Genomic DNA, 22492 nt, shown 5'->3' with positions numbered 1-22492 from the left:
AGCCTATCACGAGCCTTGTCTTGAATATCCGGGAAACAACTACCTATGTACTCCTACTAAATTTGATTGACAATGTATTTGACCATCCGGATGCAAGTCGATAGGGTCGACATGTAGATGCAAAAAAATAAACAACTTTCCAGCTAGCTGGCTAGCCAAATTTAAATGGAAGAGCCTTTTACTGAAATAATGCTATCTCTAATTACGTAGTTTGTTCCACATGGCTAAAAACAGTATTCTATGTCATTAATATCCTAGGCTAAGTTTTCCAGTATAGTAATCCTAAACAAAGTGTATATCGCGGATGTGATCGACTGAGGTATTAGCACAAACGTAGCTAGCACAGGTGCTATTAGCCATAGCCAGAGAGCTAGCAACCATTATAGCAAGAACGGCCTGCATTTTGCTAGTCTAGCAAATCTATCAAACTTCAGCTTGTGCTAACAACAATTCTGTATTTAAGAAGTACTGCATCTGTAAAAAATCCGCAGAGCCATGCAGATTGAAGCGACATAGACAGGCTACAGTTATTAGGGTTCCTCCGGTAGGAGGGAACCAATTGTTTTTGTTTGTATTTATTATTGTGTTGTATTTTGCAGAAATAACTGGCTTCATTCCAGAAATTTGATTTGGATGCTTGAAAAACATGACAACCGAGACTCACGTCAAAGATATTAAGCCGGGACTCAAAAACCTCAGCGTCATCTTTATCGTGCTAGAAACAGGTGGGCAATATGTATATAATAATACAATACATTTTCACTATGCGTCCTGACACTGCTGCATGGAATGACAATCAATATAAATTTGAATTACAGTGCTCCAGCGCTGCTTTAAAAAGATCTACCAATATCGTCCTTTATTTTGTTCTCTAAAATAGGTCGAGTGACAAAAACGAAAGATGGCCATGAGGTGCGGACTTGTAAGGTAGCAGACAAGACAGGCAGTATAAGCGTCTCTGTTTGGGATGAGGTGGGGGGACTTATCCAAACCGGTGACATCATCAGGCTCACGAAGGGGTGAGTCAATTCTGAAAACTGTTAAAGTTTGGATTTCCAAAATATCCTCAATTTCTTGTGTTCTTCCTGTTGGTGGAGGCGGGGATCCAATACATTTTGTGCAACATTATAAAAATATCTTCATTTTTATTTCTAACTTATTGATACATCTCAAAATGCCACGTATCTGAGTAGATTGTATCTTGTGTTTACCTGTATTTTCCTCTCCAGGTATGCATCTGTGTTCAAGGGTTGCCTTACTCTATACACAGGAAGAGGTGGAGAGTTGCAGAAGATTGGAGAGTAAGCTAAATGGGAGCAGTGACAACATATTATTCATACTATAATTCAAAGGGAGGAATATTCACAAATTTACTATTTTACTGTGACTGTTTTGATTAGATTCTGCATGGTGTACTCAGAGGTGCCAAACTTCAGTGAGCCAAACTCAGAGTACCTGACCCAGACGAACAACAAGACAGTAAGAAATTATTAAAGGAATCTTCTACTTATTTATTTTTTTCAGTTGTACTTATTAATCAGTATTTGATTAGCACTCAATATTTGCATCTTTAAAAGCAATATAGATAGAACAAAATTATTTTCTGTCAGGCTCTCAACGACCAAGGAAGCTTGATGAACAATAACAACTCTTCAGGCAACTTATCTGGTAAGTCAACTGACTGTTGCCACCAACAACTCAATGGATTGAGTTTCCATCACCTTCTGACATTGTGTTGGTTTTCCTGATCATTTAAGGGAATGAAACTTCCAATGGGAATGGTGTAAATTCTCCAGGTTCTGGAAGCTCCACCAATTCTCAACAGACAGGAAGGGTAGGCGGAGCTGGTGCTGGCAACAGAGGAACAACCAATCCTGCAGTTGGAGGGACAGCTGTCAGCAATGGCAAGGAGACCAGGCGATCAGCCAAAAGATGATAGTCGAGCCAAGTCCATCCAGATATGAAGGATGAAAGACTTCCTCTCTAAAGACTGATCCCACTTGTTTGTTTTATTATTTTTGGTTTTATTTGATGTGTATAATTTTCTGGGTCAAAGCAGCCTTACAGACCCTTTTCATTCCTTTTTTTAAATTTTATTTTAATTGTTGGATTTAGAATACTGAAAACTTAAGTATACATGTAGTTGACTCCAAATACATTATATTAACTATACCTTCACTTTCTTTGTACTGCAACATTTTTTAAAACAGGCAAGTAAATCAATTTCTTATGTAGATTCCGAAAAGGACAAGTTGCAGTTCAGAGTTTATACAATAAAATGAATTGCTATAATAAATAAAATCCCATATCAAAGCCAGAAGGAACATTTCTACAAAGTATCCAGGAAACTGACACATGGTGAAACCCTTTGTAATTCAAGTTAAGCATTACATTTTCTACATTGAGATTAATCCATGACTCTTCCCTCTGGTTCTTTCCTGTGCAATTACAAAATATCATTGTCCTTTGTGTTCTGTCTTGTGCACTGTAAAAAGATACATTATGGCATATCAGTGTGTGTTATATATGATGGTTTTACAAGTGTAAAACAAGTAAAAAGAATCCATGACAAACATAATTAATAGATATAAGCAATAGCACTTTATTTAAACATAACCAATCAGAAGCCACAACACTAAATGACAGGACTCATAGGCTGCAGCATACATTGTATAAAATAATCTTATAGGATGCCTTGGTTTTTCTTGGTGTCTGAAAGGTCTACAGATTTTGTTTTAGTTAAATCATGTATTTTTACATGTACGTAACAATTAACAATTCACTAGCACATTTATGTTCTAACAAGGCAAAGTGCTTTCAAAGATTGCATTGTCACATAAAAACATTAACAGGTAGGAGATTAGTTCAGAGGTGGGGATATACAGAATGTATAGGGCATCTCCCCAATATCCTCACTCCCTACTAATTGTATCTCACATTCCTCTGCGTTAATCAAATACCAAAGGTTTATTAAATTGGGGGCAAGATGGTGACAGAAATTATCAAAGTTCTAGAGTTTCTGAAAGGTTTTAAGGCTGGATATGATACGTTTTCCCTTCTATCATAAACACCACATGCATCATATTCCCATCATCAGACTAAAATAGGAGCATTTGTTACTTGTTGCTTTTCAGTTAATCTCATAATCATACAGTTACAGTTGTAAACTTGATCTTTAGATGTATGGCTCAACTTGCACATGTAAAATGCACCTTTCTATAAAAAATATGCAGACTTATTTAAGGATACTGAAAAGGATGTTATTTTAAAAATATCAATCAAAAAGTACCATGTCACTACATGTATGAATAACAACCAATGTGTACCCAGTTATGTTTAATTTATGCTACAACAGTTAGAGGTTCAAACGAGATTAGATTTAATTTAATACAGTTTGGCTTCACATTCCAGTGGTTGTGATATCATATTTCCTTCCATGTATGCATACATCACATAAATACACGCAGTCAAGCTCACATTAGCTTTTGCCCTTATGATTAAAATAATTCATAATATTTATTTCATTCTTTGAAACATGAAAAAGGTGGTTAGGAGCTAAGCTGACAGCTGTGTATCAAGGAGGTAGGAAACCTAAGTCACATTTTAATCTATTTACATAGCGTGGATTTTGAACTTAAAATTAGAGATTTTACGCAGAAACCTTTTTATGGGTTGTTACAATAACCTATTTCTGAAACTTCTATCTCTTGCTTGAAAACACAACATAAGTCTCATCTGCTATGAGCAACTTAAGGCTATAAACCAAGGAATATATACGATGACCAAATGAGGACATGCTCAATATCAACTAGCACTAGCCAATCCCTACTTAATGAAGCCAAAGGTGCAAAAAGGCAAGTAAAAGCTGGGTCCTGAAAAAGCAGTTCATTTTCTCATTGCACCACCTGAATATATGGTCAGGCCAGAGGGTAGGGCACCATGGAAAGTTTACCTCCAGCTCACACTGATGTGGGCAGTCATTATGCCAGAGTCTCACTTTAAATGACAAATTATAATTTTAGCACTGAACTGCAACCCTGTAATAGTTTCAACCTACATCCACGCTAGCAAAAGTCAGGAAGAAAGAAGGTACCTCCTGTAGAACCGAAAATGAGACATTGCATTTATAATTTAAGTGGCCAGCATAATCATTCAATGTTTGTGGCAAGAATAGAGTTAAGGTGCAATAACTGTCTTAGCTGGCCTATTGGGCAACATAAAAAAAAACGTAACAGTATAATTCTTAACAATTTCCAACAATCCAAGATACCTCTGCTCTTTGAAAACTAAGCATATATAATCGAAATAATACAGAGGGAAGTTAACGTAAAGGACTGTCTCCTGCCAACCTTTTAAAAATATTTTGTTTGTACCAGTGTTAATTATTAAATTCACAGGTCCTTTAATTTGTATGACCTTATATATCACTTTGGACACTGTATAATACATCATCAACCTTGCCAGCTTAAATTGTTCTATTTTTTTTTATAAATCCAATTAAAGCAAATGTAAGGACTAATCAAAGATTATAACAGACCATAGCACCAAAATCCAACAAACATCACTTGTGTTTAAAAGGGAATGTATTTTGTTTACCAATTAAAAAAATTATATTATTCACCTTATTTGTAAACTTGGAAAGTGTGATTATGTAGATTGGAACATCTACTGTTCACACTACTTCTTTGCCTTTTTGCTGACACCAATTCATGCACATAGTTCTCTCATATTAATGAACATATTTTGACATAATGAGGACCCAACAGATAATACCTAAAACATCACACATTAAACAGCAGCCAACAGCAGAGTCTTTCTGGCATAACAACTCATTCTCTCCTATACACAAAATACAATCCTCTATGACCATCTCAACTAAAACCAGTGCCTTGATGTTATTAAAAAAATGACACAAACTTTGAATACATCACAATACAGGAAACATGAATATTTACAAACGCAGAGGCCCAATTCAAGGGGTTGCATAAAACTAGCTACTGAACAGTTTAAGCTACAACTTTATTTTTCTCATAAAATTTGTTTTTAAATTGTCATTATACTAATATTATTAAGTAAAACGTGTGAACCTACTAATCAAATTAATTAAATTAATTAATAAAGATTTTTTTGTGTATTCAAAATCAACAATCTATGCACAATTCCTGTATTTGCTGTGCATTCTAGTGATGCTGTGCTTCAAAGACTCTCCAAAGTGCACTTGTCACTATTGCTTTTACATTTATTTGCACCAAACTCCTGGTATCTTAGCTACAACTTGGATCTGTAGTTTTACATATGATCTGTCAAGTCCTTTCAAAGGCTAGTCTTTCAATTATGGCTAGCCAACCAAGACTAAGGCATAAAACAAACCATAGAAAACTAATTATAATAAAGTAACCAGAAGAAGTTCATGATAATAGCACAAGTAATTATTTGGATATATGCTTCTAAAATATATTCTGCTAATTATCAAATTAATAAATGTTTATGTGTTATATATAGACACAGTGAAGACATCTTACACCCTGTCTGTTGTAGTTGTGTGTCTGGGAGGTGACCTCAAATTGATCAACTATAAGGCTTTTAGTTGGCATGGATGGAAGACCGTTTTGCCTTAAAATTTACGTGATCGGAAACTACTTGTTCTACATTTGTTAAATGGATTCCTGATGAAGCAAGACAGTATGCACAGGCTAAGTATACTTAAGTTAACATTTTGCACAAAAATGTTCAGCCTACATGATCTTCAAACCAAACTAAATCCCTGTTAAAGAGCAGTTAGACTTACATGTGCAGTATACATAAAAATGTGCACAACTCTAGTAAAGAAGGTACTTTATGATGTGAAACAAAATTATCTGAAAACATCTCTCTCCTTTGGTTGCTTATACTGTGGCATTTTTGTAGTGGATGTCATTTGATTCTAAAAACTAGTCTTATTTTCCACCCAATACATAGTGTAGTAGATATAAACAACTGTGTTAGGTCATGAAGCAACCATTAAACATGAAAGAAAAAAAAAAAGTAACGTTGCATATGTATCACATGACATTTACTCTCCAATGAGGTACAATATATCTAAAAGATATATCGATTTGGGTAAAATCCTTGTACGACACCAATATTTTGAGGTAAGTTGCTTGATGCCAAATTATGGCTTGTCTAGTAAAACATAGTCCCACTAAAGAAAGCTGTCTATCTGGGGGCATGCATTCCCTTCATAAATAGTCTATTTGGATTGAGGGAGGTACTGATTAACTGCCCTTTAAAAAAATAAATTATAGAAATGCAAAGCACTTGCTGTGGTAGCATTAATGTCCCTGAAGTATTTAAAAGAAGACAACTATTGTAAAGAAAAAAAAAAGATAAGTCAACACCAGTTTTCATGGAGCACTACAATTCATAACTTAATCTAGCAGCAGTGACATCTTTCAAGTCACTGTATGTGAACCTGCAAATAGTGACATGTAGGACAAATAAACTATTGTATCAAGACATTAAAATACTCTTTAAATTGGTGCAAAGTATCCTGAATGTTGAATTAGTTTACACACTTTAAATTTGTTTTGGATAAGATTTATAGAGATTAAGAGTAAAAGAACAATGGTTACTCCTTGAGAAATACATTAAACATAAGTTAGTGGAGTGTGGATCAAGTAAATTTGTGTGTGGTGCCCCGGTGGCTCATACCACTAAGGCTAAGGTCTTGACGCAAGGGCCTTGGGTTTATTCCGGCCCGGGTCATTGCCTGCATGTCGTCCTCTCTTTCTCTTTCCTGTCTTTCTCCATAAATAAAGCTGAAATAGGGGCAATAATATTTTTTTGTATTTTTTTGGAGTAAATGTGTTTAATAAAGGAATTGTACAGCTAATAATCCAATGAACGCACACACATAAGAGACTAGTCTATCACAATAAATTCCATCTAAAGGAAATTAACATTTGGCTACATGAGAAAAGTAATGCAAGCCATCATGTTATAATCATGAAATACCTTTAAATTGGAATTAAAGACACAACAAAAAGGAGTTGTCTAGCTATCGCCTTAATCCAATGAGTTTTCAAGTAATGAAGGACATCTGTGTCCTAGAGGTAATTGGGATAAATATCCCAGAGGACTAGAGACCACAACCATGGCTCACTGTTGTACTCTTCACTATACTGTAACATAACAAAACCACCCAGCACACATTCCCCTAATGTATCTCTTATCATTTAAATTTGCATGGCAATGTTCCTTCTTGAATTAATACTTTCATTTTCACTTTCATTTTTATCAACTTTAGTGTTTCAAAGTTAAAGGCAGCTTCATTATGCAACTAGAACGTGAATCTATAGATTTTCATATAATTCCACCTAATCCATACAATTTTGCACAACATTCGATAAATTGCCCAAAATTCCAAGTACCCTGCTTTATTGTAGTTTTTGGGTAGAAAAGAAAATGATGCTTAATTTCTGATTCCCTTTCCAATGTATTGTCTCTCCTAACATCTCTCATAACTCGTTACAGTACTCAACAACTTACAGTAGGTTCAATTTTACTCTTCTCAATTACCCAACATGCTCTTCAGGTGTGACTCTAATGCTTTTTTCAGCAAAACAACACAATTATATAAATAACAACAATGTCACTACTAGGCCGGTTTTGCAGCAAGCACATTCATTATATAATTATATATTTTTGTAAAACTGAAGCTTTGTTAAGGTGGAAACTTTTAATGGTGAGGTCATAGTCTTCTGAGCCATTGCAAGATATAATCATTCCAATTAGTTATTTAATTATGGATTTATTTCCAAGAAAAAAAAGATGACTTTACAGTTGCATAAAATGTTTGCCCCAAGAAAGAACTGTCCCATTTAGGCATGAGTAATATCTGCCTGACTGATGCAGTATTTAGTTCAATAGCCTGTATTAAGACAGAAAAACACCATAAAGGACAAACAATTGTTTAACCTCCTATTTGCCATTAAAAAATATGTTGTCAATCTCTTTGTGCTGACACACTGAAAAGAGACCAATCTCACTGAAAATATATATTTTTTGTGAACAGAAAAATTGACATTTCTTCAGCACTTGAGGGTCTTTAACAGCAGGGGTGCTCTGTTAAAAAATTGAGGTCAATAGTTTTGATATGGTTTTGATATAAGACAAAAACAGACACATTCACAAATGTAGTGTGCTGTAAAGAAAATGTTTCAAAAACAACAAAACACTCTTACTCAGAGGTATTGTAAGGCAATCTCAAAAAGTGTTTCCATCTACAGCTACTGACTGAAGAATTGTGGGCAAGTGTGTGCAACTGTTGAAAGAAAGCACTAGGGGAAATAAAGATGCAATTATCAAATGCAATTAATGTAAAAAATTAATTAGATTGAGATGTGCTGCTAGAAGTAAGGCATTGTGCTAGGCACAAGCATTGCTTATGCAATCCACAAGCTTTTGATGCAAACTAATCCATTGTGTATGCTGATATCTTGCAATGGCTCAAATGACAATGACTTGACCTTAAAATTCATCCCATAAATTGCAAGGACTTGACCGTTCAGCAGTTCACGCAAGATGACAGAGTTACAGAACAATGATTCAATGAGGAAACTAGGGGAAATGTGTTTGCTTAAGTTCGTCTCATTATTTTCCATTATTTTTACTTCTTGTTTTAACAGTGCAGCAACATCATTTAAACCCCTTCCTAATTTAAACCATACATTCACTTTTGTTTGTCAGCAATTGACTAATATGGCTCAGTTGAAATATTCTTAAATCAAAATGTTGTTCTAATTTTTATCCCGTTTATTTGGCAACGTACAGAAAGGCAGTGCAAGTATTCTTTTCAGTCTGAAATGTATTTAAATGTGCTGCGCACACAAAAGTGCAACCTCAAATGTTTGACTGCCCCCCTTTGAGCCTCCAAGAGAGATGTCCCACCCATAAAAGGAAATGTCTCTCTCACTGTTGCTCACATGCATTCACACACAACATCATGAGGATCATGGGTAAAGGATCACCATTTCATCTGCTCTCATCCCACTACTTCTGATACAAACATTCCTAAATATAAGTTAATATCTACATAGGTAACATATGTATACATACACATATACATATAGAGATATTAAATATACAAAAGTGCTTATTCATGAAATAAGTGCTTTGGGGTCAAGAATGAATGAAAATTGTCCCAAAGGTTTTGTTGTTGTTGTTCTTGATGCACCAATGAAAATCGAAAATACTTTCTGCCATCCTATGGTTTCCCATAAGTACATTGCTCCTCTAAATCCACAGTGTAAACGGAATGGTAATACAGGGTGAGGAGGTAACAAATAATAAAATGGCAAAACAGGTTGTGGAGTTTATCAAAACCCTCAACTAAGCTATATCTTCTGTCTTGAAGTCTTTTGGCATCCAATTACTTGTTAAGGATCTCCCGTTGGTAAGATATTTGTTCCACAAAGGAATTACATTTTACATCAGAAACTACCATATGTTCCTTTTGAGCCATGGACAATGAAATGTTAGACAATATCCGGGGGGGAAATTAATTGAATCAAGTTGTGGTCGTTAGTTGCAAGTCTTATAACTAACCTAAAAATAATATGCAACACAGTAAGCCACCCATGAATGTGGATAAGAATGCTATTATTAAATGGCTTATTACTCGATGTGATCTCACTTCATTGAACTAAGCAGTCTCTGACATCATATAAAAAAGGCTTATATGTAAAATGCCACAAAGTTCAGGTAGCTTAATACAATCATTTTCAGTATTATAGTAGTATAAACATGAGGAACAACAATGACACTGGTTTTGGCATTTGCTATTCCTATATCATGTGATGGTCATTGAGTATATAATACATTTTCATAGATGTTGATATTTAGTACCTTGTGGAATACAAGTACTGGCCACAAAATAGGTGCAATGTAAGCTTGTAGTTTAACAATTATCTTTCTTTCCAAGCTCAATTCCTTCCTAGCCCTATGATTGAATGCACCAGGACCAATGAATCTCAAGTTGCAATGATTCAAGAAATGGATGCATCAGTGTTATTCGTTTTGACTAGTATGTACATCTACAGAGATGCCCTAAATGTTACCGATAATCCATTTAAAGAGAACAGTTGTAGGGTAAATTGCATAACTGATAAGACGGGGGCATGTCAAAAGAAGAAATTACAACAAAGGAACTAAGGTGTTTTAGGTTCAGTGGAGTTACTTGCCTTCTGAGTTACTGTTAACTCCACCACAAGACAACTATAATTTTCCATTTGTTGAAGGGGAGAAATGGAAGCAAGCACACATACTTTAAAAATAACTAAAATAGGGAGCATTTCAGACAATTTTAAGAGCCCTTATGATAATAAACTGATTGTCTTCTCAAAAAGTTACAAAATTTGCCATCCATAAATAACTACAATTTCCAATTTTAACAATACCCCAAGACAATTTGTTTGCTGCTAGGAACTCTCAAACAATCTGCACCTCTAGCACTATCGAACTCAAAAGTATCGACTAACGGAACTATAGATTGACAAGAAAAAAATAGTTCGAACTATTGAACTTTGAATATTTTAAATGATGCTAACCCTACTTATTGAGTGAAAGATGAAGCAGCATACAGACTGAGGCTCATCACAGGCCAGGACTTTCGAGACTTTTCTCATCTTTGTTTAAAGTTCCCAATCAATAAAAAGGTTGATGAACGGGGTTAAATACTGTCAAATGTAAATTATTTTGAACTGCAAGTTGTCTTCTTCCGTTTTAAGAAATCTTCAAAACATAACAGAAGACGATCATCGCCAATAGCGACAAGGTACACTGGTTTGGTAAAATTGAGACAAACTGTAATGCAAAATAGTTTAAGCTGATGCACAAATTACGAATTCCATCCATTTCAGTCAATAAAAATTGTTAAATCTGTAGAATTGACAAAAGTGAGGTCAATAAGTTGAATTCTTAAAGCTTGAAATAAATAATAGAAGAGTCTAAATGAAATGTCATAAGACATCTGACCTTTTCTACTTGCCAAAATTAGACGTTAACTGTTGAGAGCTTACATTGCATGCCCACTGAATGAATAATAGAGGATCATTATTTTCAACATCAATGGCTGTTTGACAAGAAAAAATTACAAAACAACAAAACAAATAAAAATGTGTCCTTGGACAGTAGATTTCAAAACAGAACCTTTGGTAGATTGCTGATAAAATCTATGCACTCCTATTGAAAACACTTTCATTTCATCTTTGGAGGTAGAGTGCAAATAAATCCCTTCAAAAACCTTTTAGTTGCTTCTTAATTAGGTAAAAATACCAAAAACCTTATTACAACAGGTAAGAGAAGAATAAAATAAGTTAAATGCTGTGTGAATATTGTTTCTGATTAAAATTAAAAAAAAAACACTAAATGAAGATCTACATTTATGAAAACTGAATAGAATTCATAAAAAAGAATGACAGTATTTCAGCAGCTATATTGACAACACTTTCACCTTCCTACTAGATGTATGGCTCTTATTTTGTGCAACTATAATACAATTGACTAATTAATCTGTGGTTGAGATTGCGTAAACAAGTAACAACATAAGTACACAACAATAATATAGCTTATAAATCATCACCAGTATGTGTGCTTCTCCCATTTCTGAATCAGGGTTGTATTGTTTTATAAATGTCGCTCTAGAATTGTTCTCTTATTAAGTCTCAAACAATCAGGAATAAGGTGCTGGGTCAGAGGATAGAGAACATGGGGTCCGTTTTTCCCCCCCTCAGTAATTCTCTGTTTTCCATAGGCACAACATGTTTTAATTGTTTTGAAACTTTCAAGACACATCTTGAGCTGCAAATATATCGTGGTCAATTGCAGTTAATAGTCAACAATAGAAGTGGGGTTTGAGCGGACCCACATCTTCATGTGAATTTAGGAGGGAGAATATGTAGAAAACCCAAAGAGGCTTTGTCCTTTTCATTCATCTTGTAAACTAAACTTGTCTCTATAATATCTTGTGTCATGGATTGTAGTTGTATTAACTCTTCATTTTAAAACCTATAAATAACTTCTAATTACCAAAACAGTTTGACACATCCTCCACATCATATATGCAGGCAAGCTTTGTTAATCATAGACACCAGACCTGAAAGGTGCCTTACAAATCACCTGAGCCAATAAGGAATATTTTGGTGACCTTTAGGGTCCAAACCCTAGGTGTGTGAACACTAGCAAGTAATCATATATGGGGGTTCTCTTCAGAGCTCTAACTCTTCAAACACTTCCCTGTACAGTCAAACCAATCTTTCTCTCTTCCTCCCATTTTAACTATGAAATTGTCTTTAAAGAGAGGCCAAGAACAAGAGGATAGCTGAATATTGCACCATTTAGTTAAAGGAGAACACATTTCTAGTTGAGTGGTGGAGCATCTTTTCTTCCTGTGAAGTCAGTGTTCACTGTATTGGGATTTTCTTTTGGTCAATTCCTCTATCAACAGTCAACTAGAAAAGGACTTAGATTTCAGCATAAAACTTAACCTAGTATATGATCCATAGCTGTCAGTCACACATGCTAAGTGCATTTGTTAATGTAACCAAACGGATACACAACTTTTGAAGACCATCTCAGAAGAATGGAGCATCTACAAATGATCAATTAGTGATGTGCGTTCTTCTGCACCATGAAGGGGAGCATCTGAGATTACCCTACCTCCAGACAAACAACACAGAGGAGAGGCAAATAATTGCATATAGGTTTGACTGCACTCATCAGGGAGTAATCAACAAAAACACAGGTAGACACACGCATATACAGACACGCACGCATGTGAATCTAAGTATATTCCTGCTCTTGTGTGTTTTAGGAGTGGAAGGTCCCCCTGGATCACAGTTGATCCTAAAGGGAGCTTCAAGAGACATGAGGGGGTAGAAGGGGACTATGGGAGCTGGGGATTCCTCTCACTCAGTGAGGCAGCCGTCGAGGCCGATGGTGCCGTTGTGGTCCTTGGCATAGGCGTGACGCAGGTTGCCGTTGGGTAGAGGTCCGCAGGTGGCGGCGATGCCACAGTGCTTCAGCAAGTTGAGGCTGAAGTGGGAGGCAGCGACAGCAGCAGCACTGGCATCTTTGGGAGGGAAAGGCTTCATGGTGGACAGGATCAGGGACAGGCAGTCAGCCACATCTTTATTAGGAGCACATGCTAGTGCTGGGGTGTGGCCTGAGAGACAGAGAAATTAAACTATTTAGAGAAATAGTTAGTCTTAGATGTATTCTTCACTTTAACAGTAAAGCCTCATAATACCTCATCATTTTTGGGATTATCACTTAAATGTCATTAATCTAAATTTTCGAATGATTTTTTTTAAACAACTAACCGCAAGTGGGGTGACTCACCCTCCTCATCCACCGCCATGACGGCTGCCCCTCGGCTGAGCAGCACCTGCACAACTGTGGCCAGACCGCTCCTTGCGGCGATATGAAGGGGCCTAAAGGACCACCGGAAAGGGGACAAAACATATGTAATATGCCCCAAATTAAGACACAAAGGAGGATAAAGACACTGATGGTTGCTTTTTCCATTTTTGAGCCTTTTCTAACTATTTCATTCAGACCCTGAGACAACGACTCACATTTGCAGTGCAGTGTTTGTTGCATTGATGAGGGAGGGTTCACTGATCTCTCCCAGGATTAGCAGGGCACACATCTCATGGGCCTGCAGAGGGGAATACCAAAGATAAGCACAGTTCTCTGTCCACTTCAAGAAGTTTATTTTTAAACTGTTGTTGGCAGAGGCAGTGTTGTCCGTGACCTCACCTTGCTGCAGGCCAGGTGGAGGGCTGTGTTGTCGTTGGCGTCCAGCAGGGTTAGATCTGCCTTGGCCTGGTGCAGCAGGATTTCTATGTGGTTACAACAGTACATCTCTTACAAACACAAACCTGACTCTATAGTTATGTATTTTTGTTTAAAAAAGGTTAAAAACAAGACATCTCTAATTGAATTTACCGACGGCTGCGGTATGTCCACTGTCGGCTGCAACCATGAGGGCGGAGTGTCCTGATTGGTCCACAGCGTTGATCTCTGCCCCCTGGGCCAAGACCAGCTGAAGGCCTGCAACACTCTCCGAATAAGCAGCAGCATGCAAAGGGGTCCTTCAAGCACAGCATAGCAGACACCAACAAATGTATACATGATTATCCAATTACGCCAAATTGCCCAGAAGAAATGCCATTTAGCAACAACTGTACAAGCGCCACAATATAAAGACACACACACACACCTTCCTCTAGGATCTCTGATGTTAACCATCAGAGTTCCAACTGTCTCGAGTAGTATTTCAGCAGCACCATCATGGCCATTTATTCTACAGGGGGAAAAAAAACTCGAATGAGATTGCGTCTACTGACCGACTAACTGAAGGTGGAGTCCAGGGAGAGTCGTGGGAGGAAGAGCTATACAGATGGTACTTACAGAGCACAGTGCAATGGGGTAAAGGAGTTTCCTTCCTGGATACTAAATGGTTTGTTTTCAAGTAAAATGTCCAAACAGTCCTCATGTCCTGAGGGGGACAAAAACAGACACAAATTAAGAATGACATATTACTTATGAGATTTTTTTTTAATCTCTTTTTTTTTCTTTTCTTTTTTTTTTTTCAAACATCGATATGAAAAAGCAAAACAACGAGGAAGTGTCTCCTCATCTGGGTTGGGGGGCGGGGGGTCTCACCGTGGTAGGCGGCCCAGTGGGACGGTGTGTAACCACTGAAGTCCAGCAGGTAGTCCAGTGGGTCTGCACATGTGGCTGCCTGCAGCAGGCTGCGGAGCAGCTCAGTGTGGCCACAAGATGCAGCCAGATGCAAGGCGGTCCGCCCCCCGGAGTCCCTGCACAGAGCAGAGGCTTCATGCTCCAATATGGCGGACACACAATCCTCACTGCCCATGACAGCCTGGCAGAGCCAGACAGAGAGAAGCAAAGAAGAAACAAAGTTGAAGAAACATACATTTATGCAGAGAGCTAAATAATTCTAACATGAGAAATGCAAAAGCTGGACTAGGGATTGCGCAGTTACTCACAGCTCTGTGTAGGGCAGTGCGACCCTTTTTGTCTGTGGCATCAGGGCTTGCCCCTTTCTCCAGCAAGATGTGTACACAATCAGTGTGACTGCCCAGAGCTGCCAGCATAAGGGCCGTCCTGCACATAGAAAACCACAGCTTTAGTCTCCCAGCAACACCTTAATGACTACTAAATAAACTGAAACCGGACTACAACCTGCCTTGTGGGGAAAAACAAGTTATAACCATTTGTTTTCTCTCCAAACATACACAGTAATCCCAATGTTGGGTATCCCCATGGTCAAATAAGATGGGACAATGGTTTTGTGATGCTTCAGCTGAGTTACTCACTGTCCCTGTACGTCTGTCATGTCGATGACGTCAGCCTTCTCTCCTCTGTTGACGAGCTTGAGCAGGCACTCCGTCTGACCGCTGCCAGCTGGATGAGGACAAGGGTTCAATATTGACAACATACACGCACACTCACACTTGCCATTCAAATCAGGGTTTAATAGACACACACCTAGGCCATGTAGTTAAGTCAAATATTGGCATAAGCCTTAATACACACAACCCAAACACCTGCCATGCTTTTTAGAATCTGGCGCTGATATTCACACACCTGCGACATGGAGAGGGGTCCACTTGCGTCTATACTCTTTCAGCAAACAGGAGGCCCCTTGTCCCAGTAGCACTTCCACACACTGGGCGTGGCCCCTCTGAGCAGCTAGGTAGAGGGCTGTGCGACCGCCCATGTCCCTCACGTCCAGACTGACCAGCGTCTCCGACAGCACCCTGAGTGCCTCACAGTGACCATTATATGCCTGGAGGGTGGGAGTTACAGAATAAGAAGGGATGACAGAAAAGTTCTGCCGATATGAACATCCCCAAAACTTGTGTGTTAATATACAAGTCCAGAGAAGGAAATATTGAGCCAGTGGACATGAAGGTAGAGAGCTGGTAGGCTACTCACGGCTAAGTGCAAAGGACTGACTGGCACGTTGCTCTCCACCTCTCCCAGACAGTTGAAGGACATCTCCAAAAGCTGAGGATCCAAAATTGTTTTTCGTTTCAAGTATCCGAAGCAAAAAGCACAAAGCTGTTGTAACTGGGACATAATGGCCCAAGTAAAGCTAGACATACATTGAGAAAGAGTCAGAGAGACAGACACTCACCAGCTCCAGGTTTTGCTTGTTGCCATGGGCAGCTGCATAGTGGACCGCACTGTAACCCTTGCTGTTCCTCAGAGCTGGGTCAGTCCCATTATCCAACAGGTACTCTAGACAACTACACCCACAAAACAAACACAAGGAATTCAGCCATTTAGATTAACAAGATTCAGAAAGGTTCTGATTGGAGAAGCCACAGGAATGTTTTTTTCACTTTTATCAGAGACTTACAAGAAAGCCTCCTTTTCCCTCTCCTCACTTTGGCTGTTGGCAGAGTAATGTCTGTCCACTCTAAAACACAAACACACCGAGTTCATCACACACACGTGCCATGCTTGGGGAGAAATCCCAATTTTCTTTTCTTTACCATTACAAAGAATCAGCAATCTAAGTTTAATCAATTATAAAACTGTCTCAAACTCTAAAAAGCAGGTGTGTTCCCTCCATCTCACCTGCGGAAAGTCTGTGAGGCAGCGGCATAGTGCAAGGGGCTGCATCCCTTCTGGTCCAGCTCATTCACCTCAGCGCCAGCACTCACCAGGGCAACTGTGCACTGGTAGCTTCCATTGGCTGCAGCGTAGTGCAAAGGAGCTCTGAGAAAAGACAACACAGAAGAGGTGGAACACTTGTAGAAAGAAAGGGGAGGGACTTGTGAGAAATGTGAGAACTGCTTACTTTCCCAATTTGTCCTTTTTACTCAAGTCTGCACCACTGCTCAATAGCAAGTTAAGACATTCAACATTTCTGTGGGAAGAAAAATATGTAGTTGATTCATAAATGAGTGTTTTTTTCAGTATTTCTGTAGTACTTTATTTGGAAACACAGACAGACAGACAGAGACAGACAAACAGACAGAGAGACAGACAGAGAGAGAGGACTCACCCTCCAGAGGCAGCGGCGTGCAGGCAGGTCCTCCCCATGCTGTCTGGTGTGTTTATGTCAAAACCGGCTGACAGCACATGCTCATTGCTTAGAGATGATACAATGCTGTACAGCTGACCTGAGGGGTGGACGCACAGGAAGGGATGCCTGATTCAGTAAACATATCCGGTATAACCAGGAAACTAACATGCCACTTTAAAATGTTACCAATTACAGAAAGACACTGTGCAAAGTTATGGTTTGTGTGATGGTGAGATGGACCCAAAACAGTTTTACACTGACTTGTCAAGGTCTACACCAGGCAGTACTAGATATCTCACCTGAGGAGAGTAACTTGCGACAACAGTCTGAAAACCCGTAGAGCACAGCCAAATGCAATGGAAACATCCCGTGAATACCTTGTCTGAGAGAGCGAGAAACAACAGAGTGATGAAGACTGTCAAGTGTATGTGTATGTATGTGAGTGTGTTATTGAAGGAGAGATGTACCTGGCTGTGTCAGCACCGTTTGTCATGAGAGTGCTGATCAGCAGCTCATGGCCATGCTTAGCAGCAACATGAAGAGGGGTATTGCCATATTTATCCACACAGTCAATCTCCCCACCTGCACACATAGAAAAAAGCATGGAAGAGATGTTCTGGGTCAAAGAGGCAAAAGGTGTGGCCTGTACAGTCAGGAGATGCCATGGTATAAGTTAACAGTGGTTGCTAAGGCCTGAGAGGATTGAGCGGTGGGGGAAAAAAAGAGAGAATAATTGTTTTGCATCTGAATTCCAGCATATGTTATTACCATTCTGGATGAGGATCTGGGAACGTGTGAAGCGCCCATGTATGGCGGCCATGTGCAAAGGGCTCTTCCCTTCTTTACTCTGTAAGAGAAAATGACAAGCCATGAACGTGTCAATCCAAAGAAACTATTTGATTCAGTCTTACAACTATTAGCAGTGATTCATCTCATTACCTCATCAGACATGCTATAACTACACCTATTAAAAGTAGCAAACACTTCCAAAAGGTCTTCACCTGCATGTTGACATCGGCACCGTTATTGACAAGCAACTCAAGGCAGAGCGCTCCATTGGTGGAGACAGCAGCCAGGTGCAGTGGTGTACAGCCACGGTGGTTGGGCTGGTTCACATTGGCGCCACGATTCACCAGATCACTTGCCACTGCCTCCTGACCTGTATAGCAGGCCATGTGGAGCGCCGTGTTTCCAAAGGCATTGGGCTCGTCTATCTGAGACACAGAACATTTAGAGAAAGTAATTAGCACAAGACGTAACAGAGCATAGGCATATCTGCTGCAAACCTTGTTGACGAGACAAACGTATATAAACTCTCACCTCTGCACCTAGCCTCAGCATGTACTTGACAACCTCAATCTGGCCACTAGCAGCAGCAGCATGGAGTGGGGTGTACCCACGCTTGTCCTTGCAGATGGCATCAGCACTGCGAGACACCAACAGCTTCACCATCTCCAGATGCCCTGAGGAAGCACACAATAAATATTCATGAAACATGAAACCCACCAAATGAATCACCTCATACACATACACACACTCAAACCTTTTGTGCACACAGTAATTTTGTGGTCCATCGTACCCAGGTATGCAGCCCAGTGAATAGGCTGTCTTTCTTTCTTATCACTGGCACTCAGGTTGGCCCCTTTGTTGAGGAGTAGATTCACCATCTGGGGGGGTGGAACAAAGACCATTTCAGCAGACAACCTTCACAATTTAAAATGTTGATGAGGAGCAGGTAAAATTCTATGGACAAATCCCCTAAAGCTTGACCCCTCACTGACCTCTAAATGTCCGCTGTGTGCTGCGTGGTGTAGGGCCGTCCGGCCAGAACGGTCAGCCACATTCAGGCTGCTAAGATGAGGTATCAGTGCCTCAGCACAACGTGTGGCCCGGTTAGCAGCAGCCACATGCAGTGGTGTCTGCCAGAATTTGTCCCGTGCGTTGACCTCCGCCCCCTGCTTCAGCAAGAGTGCCAGGGCCTTCTGGGAGACAAGGCAGATAAGCAAGAATGTGAACCAACCAACTTTAAACCACTCCAGTTAATTTGTAGGATAATCAATATTTCCATGTAATGTTACCTCTGTAGTCAATACTATGCATATTTAGGAAACACATTTCACATTCGTACACATTTCACAATAAGCAACATTTATGTTCATCTTACTTCGTTTCGTGAGGCTGCTGCCCGATGCAGGGGTGTCAGCCAGCCTTGGTCCTTAGCGTTAACACTAGCACCTAAGAAAACAAGGAAGAATAGTCAGATGGCTGAGCTAGTAATCAGAAGGTTGCCGGATCGATTCCCCGCCGTGCCAAATGACGTTGTGTCCTTGGGCAAGGCACTTCACCCTACTTGCCTCAGGGGGAATGTCCCTGTACTTACTGTAAGTCGCTCTGGATAAGAGCGTCTGCTAAATGACTAAATGTAATGTAAGAAGAGGAAACTCACAAAGCGCCTTTTGACTCAACAAAAAAAAGTGGCATGGGATTGCAATCAGCCAGATATAATGACCCAGTCTAATAGAAAGTTACCTGAATTAATGAGGAGGTCCATAATGTGAACATCCCCCAAACAAGCAGCAGCATGTAAGGGAGTACGGCGATCTTGGTCCTGAGAGAATAAGCAGATAACAGCCATCACCAAAGAATACCATTAAATTCATTATTTGTTCTGAAATGAATAATTTAGAAACCAACTGGAACAATGATAACAATGCAAGAAATGGTAGTGATAATACACAGAGACAGAGCAACCATATTATACCACATATATATAAACACAAGACAACACAAGCCAATCACATATTCATTTCAAACAGCAGGGACTGCTAACTTACATAGCCACTGACTGTAAACTTGTAGTTGTTAGGCCATGTCAACTACCAAAATAAATACTGGCTTGTAGGCCATTCAACAGCTCACACACGCCTTACCCCACTATTATTTTTCCCAAAGATGGATGTGCCTAGCAACAGAAAATATTCTGGATTTATTTTTAAACAAGAATCATTTTTAAAAGTTTGGTAAACAGATTACTATGTTTACAGCAAATTGATCCAAATATACTTGAATCAATTTTAATTGCCAATAATCACAAGCCAAGAAGGCCTAAATATGATATGACTTCTGCAAAAAAAACTAAATTCCATTTAAAGTATAGGCTATTGATATTCAATAGCAATTTATTTAATGTTTTTTTTCTGACAACTGACAAATTGCAGGTCTTTAACTAACACCTTGGCAAAAGGCCACATCTCTACAATTGCTCATGGAAAGCATGCACTCAGCAAACTGGGACTTGCACTCCACTTCAGCAGATACTTTCCCATTTCTACACACCCCTCTTAACATTAGCAGCCTCTCCATTTAATTTTTGAGAGTGTGAGTGTAATATTGTGTATGCTGATGGACATTGAGCATAGCGTCAAGACAGCCAGCTGGTCAGATTACCAGAAGGTGGAAAGGGTGAAAACCCTGAACTGGCATGCCAGACAAGAGGCCTTCAATCCCCTAAGCTTTTCCTAACATCAATCCCTTAACTATAAGCTCACCTTTTCCTTGTGCTCAAACTAATGTGCACGTTATGCACGCGTTCAGAGCTATTAACATATTCTGATAACAACGTTTACTGTCATTTGGACCAAAATTGGCTTGTGTTTTCATCTGGGGTTACTTAAGACTCGTTCAATTTTCAGTTGACAAATCAGGTCAAACCACCTGTTTAAGGAGATAATCCCTTGCTAACTATCTGACGTTCACGTCAAGAAATTGTGTAAATGCCAAGAGAAGTGAGGAAATTGATTGATCCTACCAGTGCATTGACTTCTTCCTTCGTGTGCAACAAAAACGTCACTTCTTCTATATTTCGGTTGAATATTGCCTGGACCAGTGGAGGCTGTAAAGAAATAGCCATGTTAACATTTCACTGAATAGATGTACTAACAGTAGCCTGTCTATAACAATTATAGAACGTATAGGTATAGAGCAGCTTGTTATGTTCGATAAAATCTCACGTGCGTGGCTCAAAACATTTGGCTACAATTCTATCATTGCATCTGCCTACTCTCCTTAACTAGATTACACTTACCTATAATACCTAGGACGATAGCTAGGCTGACTATATTAGTTAACTAATTGTACAAAGTTGTAATGCAACACTAGGCCGTTGGGACTATTTGTGAACCGACAGGAGGTTGTAAAACCAATACACTTATTTGAAAAACACAGATAGCTCTATAGTTTGTGGCTGTGTAAGTAATTAAATACATCATAAGAAAATGCGTGTTACACATACAAGAGAACCAACCCTAAAGTAGTCTGCTTAGCTGTACAAATAGGTTCCAGACAAGACAACGCGCACAGCTGACTCGTCTGACAAGTGACACTAGTGTTAGCCAGCAAGCCCAATAGCGTGTAGCGATTGTGGATGTGTTCACTTGCTACAATTGTATTAAACCAATGCAGGGGGCCTACTGTAGAGAGCAAATAACACAAGGCAAAGAGAGACAACAAATATGTTATAAAAGTCACAGGTTTTAAGGGTTGCATGCATTGCCATTGTGCCACTAAACTCGGTAGGCTAGAGTACCACACAGGCCAAACATCATCTAATCCGCACCGTACAAAGTAGCATCATCTTTAGCCTGTTTGCTATATATGCGTAAACTGTCTACTTTACTTCCTAACAGCCCCATGCCATAGAGTATAAATAGACCTTGTTAAAAGGACGATAATTGATTTAATAAAGAACACGTGTAAAGAAAGAAACATTTAGTCAGCTAGTTGTTGTAGCTGGCTAGCTACTAGCTAGCTATCCAGAATGCGAATAAAATAGCATTATTATCATGTTAGCTACCTAGCCACCTACCTGGTCTATTATATTTAGTATTCCCATCTCCCAGTCAGTCTGGCCGAAGCTCCTGCATTAGGGTCGGGTGGATGGGTTGCTACGATATTCCTATTTAATTTGTGGAGTGGCTTGCTAGCTAGCTAGCAAATTTCGGGGGAAGAATTCGTTCATTCGCCTGTGCTCGCTGTTGTTTATTGCTCTGACAGAAGAGTAGCTTGCTGCTGCGTATGTATGCTCCTGTGAAAAGTGTTGTTGCGTGCGATGCAGCGACACCTTATGGAGTTTCATCCCATTACACAACAAAATCAACTTTTACATTTTCCGGTTAGCATGGTGCATACATTTCATTTCGAAATCGAGTTGGCTACTATTTCAATTATTTTACCGACCAAACATATGTAGAATACATCTGCGAAACATAGTGTTCGCTGAGAAAGATATCAGGACAGACAGCATTAGCCTAAACTTTAGGAACAAGCACTGCATTTTGTGCATTTACCGAAATGATGAATGAAAAGTCACGTGGAACACTTGCGCAATAC

At 39.1% G+C, this 22492-nt stretch overlaps 2 protein-coding genes across 3 annotated transcripts; one reads left to right on the top strand and one right to left on the bottom strand.

Moving 5' to 3' along the window:
• The first annotated feature begins 62 nt into the window (after positions 1–62).
• nabp2 (nucleic acid binding protein 2) lies at positions 63–2320 on the top strand. 2 transcript variants are annotated; one of them, XM_047026188.1, is made up of 7 exons: positions 63–319; positions 600–725; positions 881–1019; positions 1230–1301; positions 1401–1479; positions 1611–1668; positions 1797–2320. In XM_047026188.1, exons 2-7 carry the CDS (start codon positions 647–649, stop codon positions 1934–1936), a joined length of 567 nt encoding a protein of 188 aa, XP_046882144.1. In that variant the 5' UTR covers positions 63–319; positions 600–646; the 3' UTR covers positions 1937–2320. The 2 variants fall into 2 exon arrangements, with proteins under 2 accessions (XP_046882144.1, XP_046882143.1); XM_047026187.1 differs by having other exon boundaries at positions 64–319; positions 1758–2320.
• Positions 2097–22198, bottom strand: LOC124471514 (serine/threonine-protein phosphatase 6 regulatory ankyrin repeat subunit C-like). The gene is made up of 28 exons (XM_047026030.1): positions 21969–22198; positions 20913–20996; positions 19634–19712; positions 19269–19339; positions 18886–19086; positions 18684–18771; positions 18425–18567; positions 18106–18318; positions 17873–17951; positions 17572–17686; positions 17404–17486; positions 17084–17201; positions 16877–16945; positions 16654–16794; positions 16433–16492; positions 16208–16319; positions 16006–16077; positions 15655–15856; positions 15384–15471; positions 15054–15171; positions 14707–14926; positions 14452–14539; positions 14261–14344; positions 13987–14132; positions 13798–13880; positions 13614–13696; positions 13378–13469; positions 2097–13201 (listed from the first exon to the last, which is right to left on the bottom strand). The coding sequence occupies exons 1-28, from the start codon at positions 21993–21995 to the stop codon at positions 12945–12947; spliced, it is 3216 nt and encodes a 1071-aa protein (XP_046881986.1). The 5' UTR covers positions 21996–22198; the 3' UTR covers positions 2097–12944.
• Between the last annotated feature and the right edge of the window lie 294 nt (positions 22199–22492).

This window comes from Hypomesus transpacificus, chromosome 9 (assembly GCF_021917145.1).
Source record: "Hypomesus transpacificus isolate Combined female chromosome 9, fHypTra1, whole genome shotgun sequence".
Taxonomy (NCBI): domain Eukaryota; kingdom Metazoa; phylum Chordata; class Actinopteri; order Osmeriformes; family Osmeridae; genus Hypomesus; species Hypomesus transpacificus.
This window is presented reverse-complemented; position numbering and strand designations above follow the sequence as displayed.

What these genes read in the sequence shown, in the direction of transcription:
- nabp2 (XM_047026187.1), top strand. Translation starts at nt 647, where the DNA reads ATGACAACCGAGACTCACGTCAAAGATATTAAGCCGGGACTCAAAAAC. An exon ending in GAGTTGCAGAAGATTGGAGA is followed by an intron (nt 1,302 to 1,400) that starts GTAAGCTAAATG and finishes TGTTTTGATTAG; the next exon opens with ATTCTGCATGGTGTACTCAG. An exon ending in CTCTTCAGGCAACTTATCTG is followed by an intron (nt 1,669 to 1,757) that starts GTAAGTCAACTG and finishes TGATCATTTAAG; the next exon opens with GGAATGAAACTTCCAATGGG.
- LOC124471514 (XM_047026030.1), bottom strand. Translation starts at nt 21,995, where the DNA reads ATGGGAATACTAAATATAATAGACCAG. An exon ending in GGACCTCCTCATTAATTCAG is followed by an intron (nt 19,340 to 19,633) that starts GTAACTTTCTAT and finishes TTGTTTTCTTAG; the next exon opens with GTGCTAGTGTTAACGCTAAG. An exon ending in TCAGTCCTTTGCACTTAGCC is followed by an intron (nt 15,857 to 16,005) that starts GTGAGTAGCCTA and finishes CCCACCCTCCAG; the next exon opens with GCATATAATGGTCACTGTGA.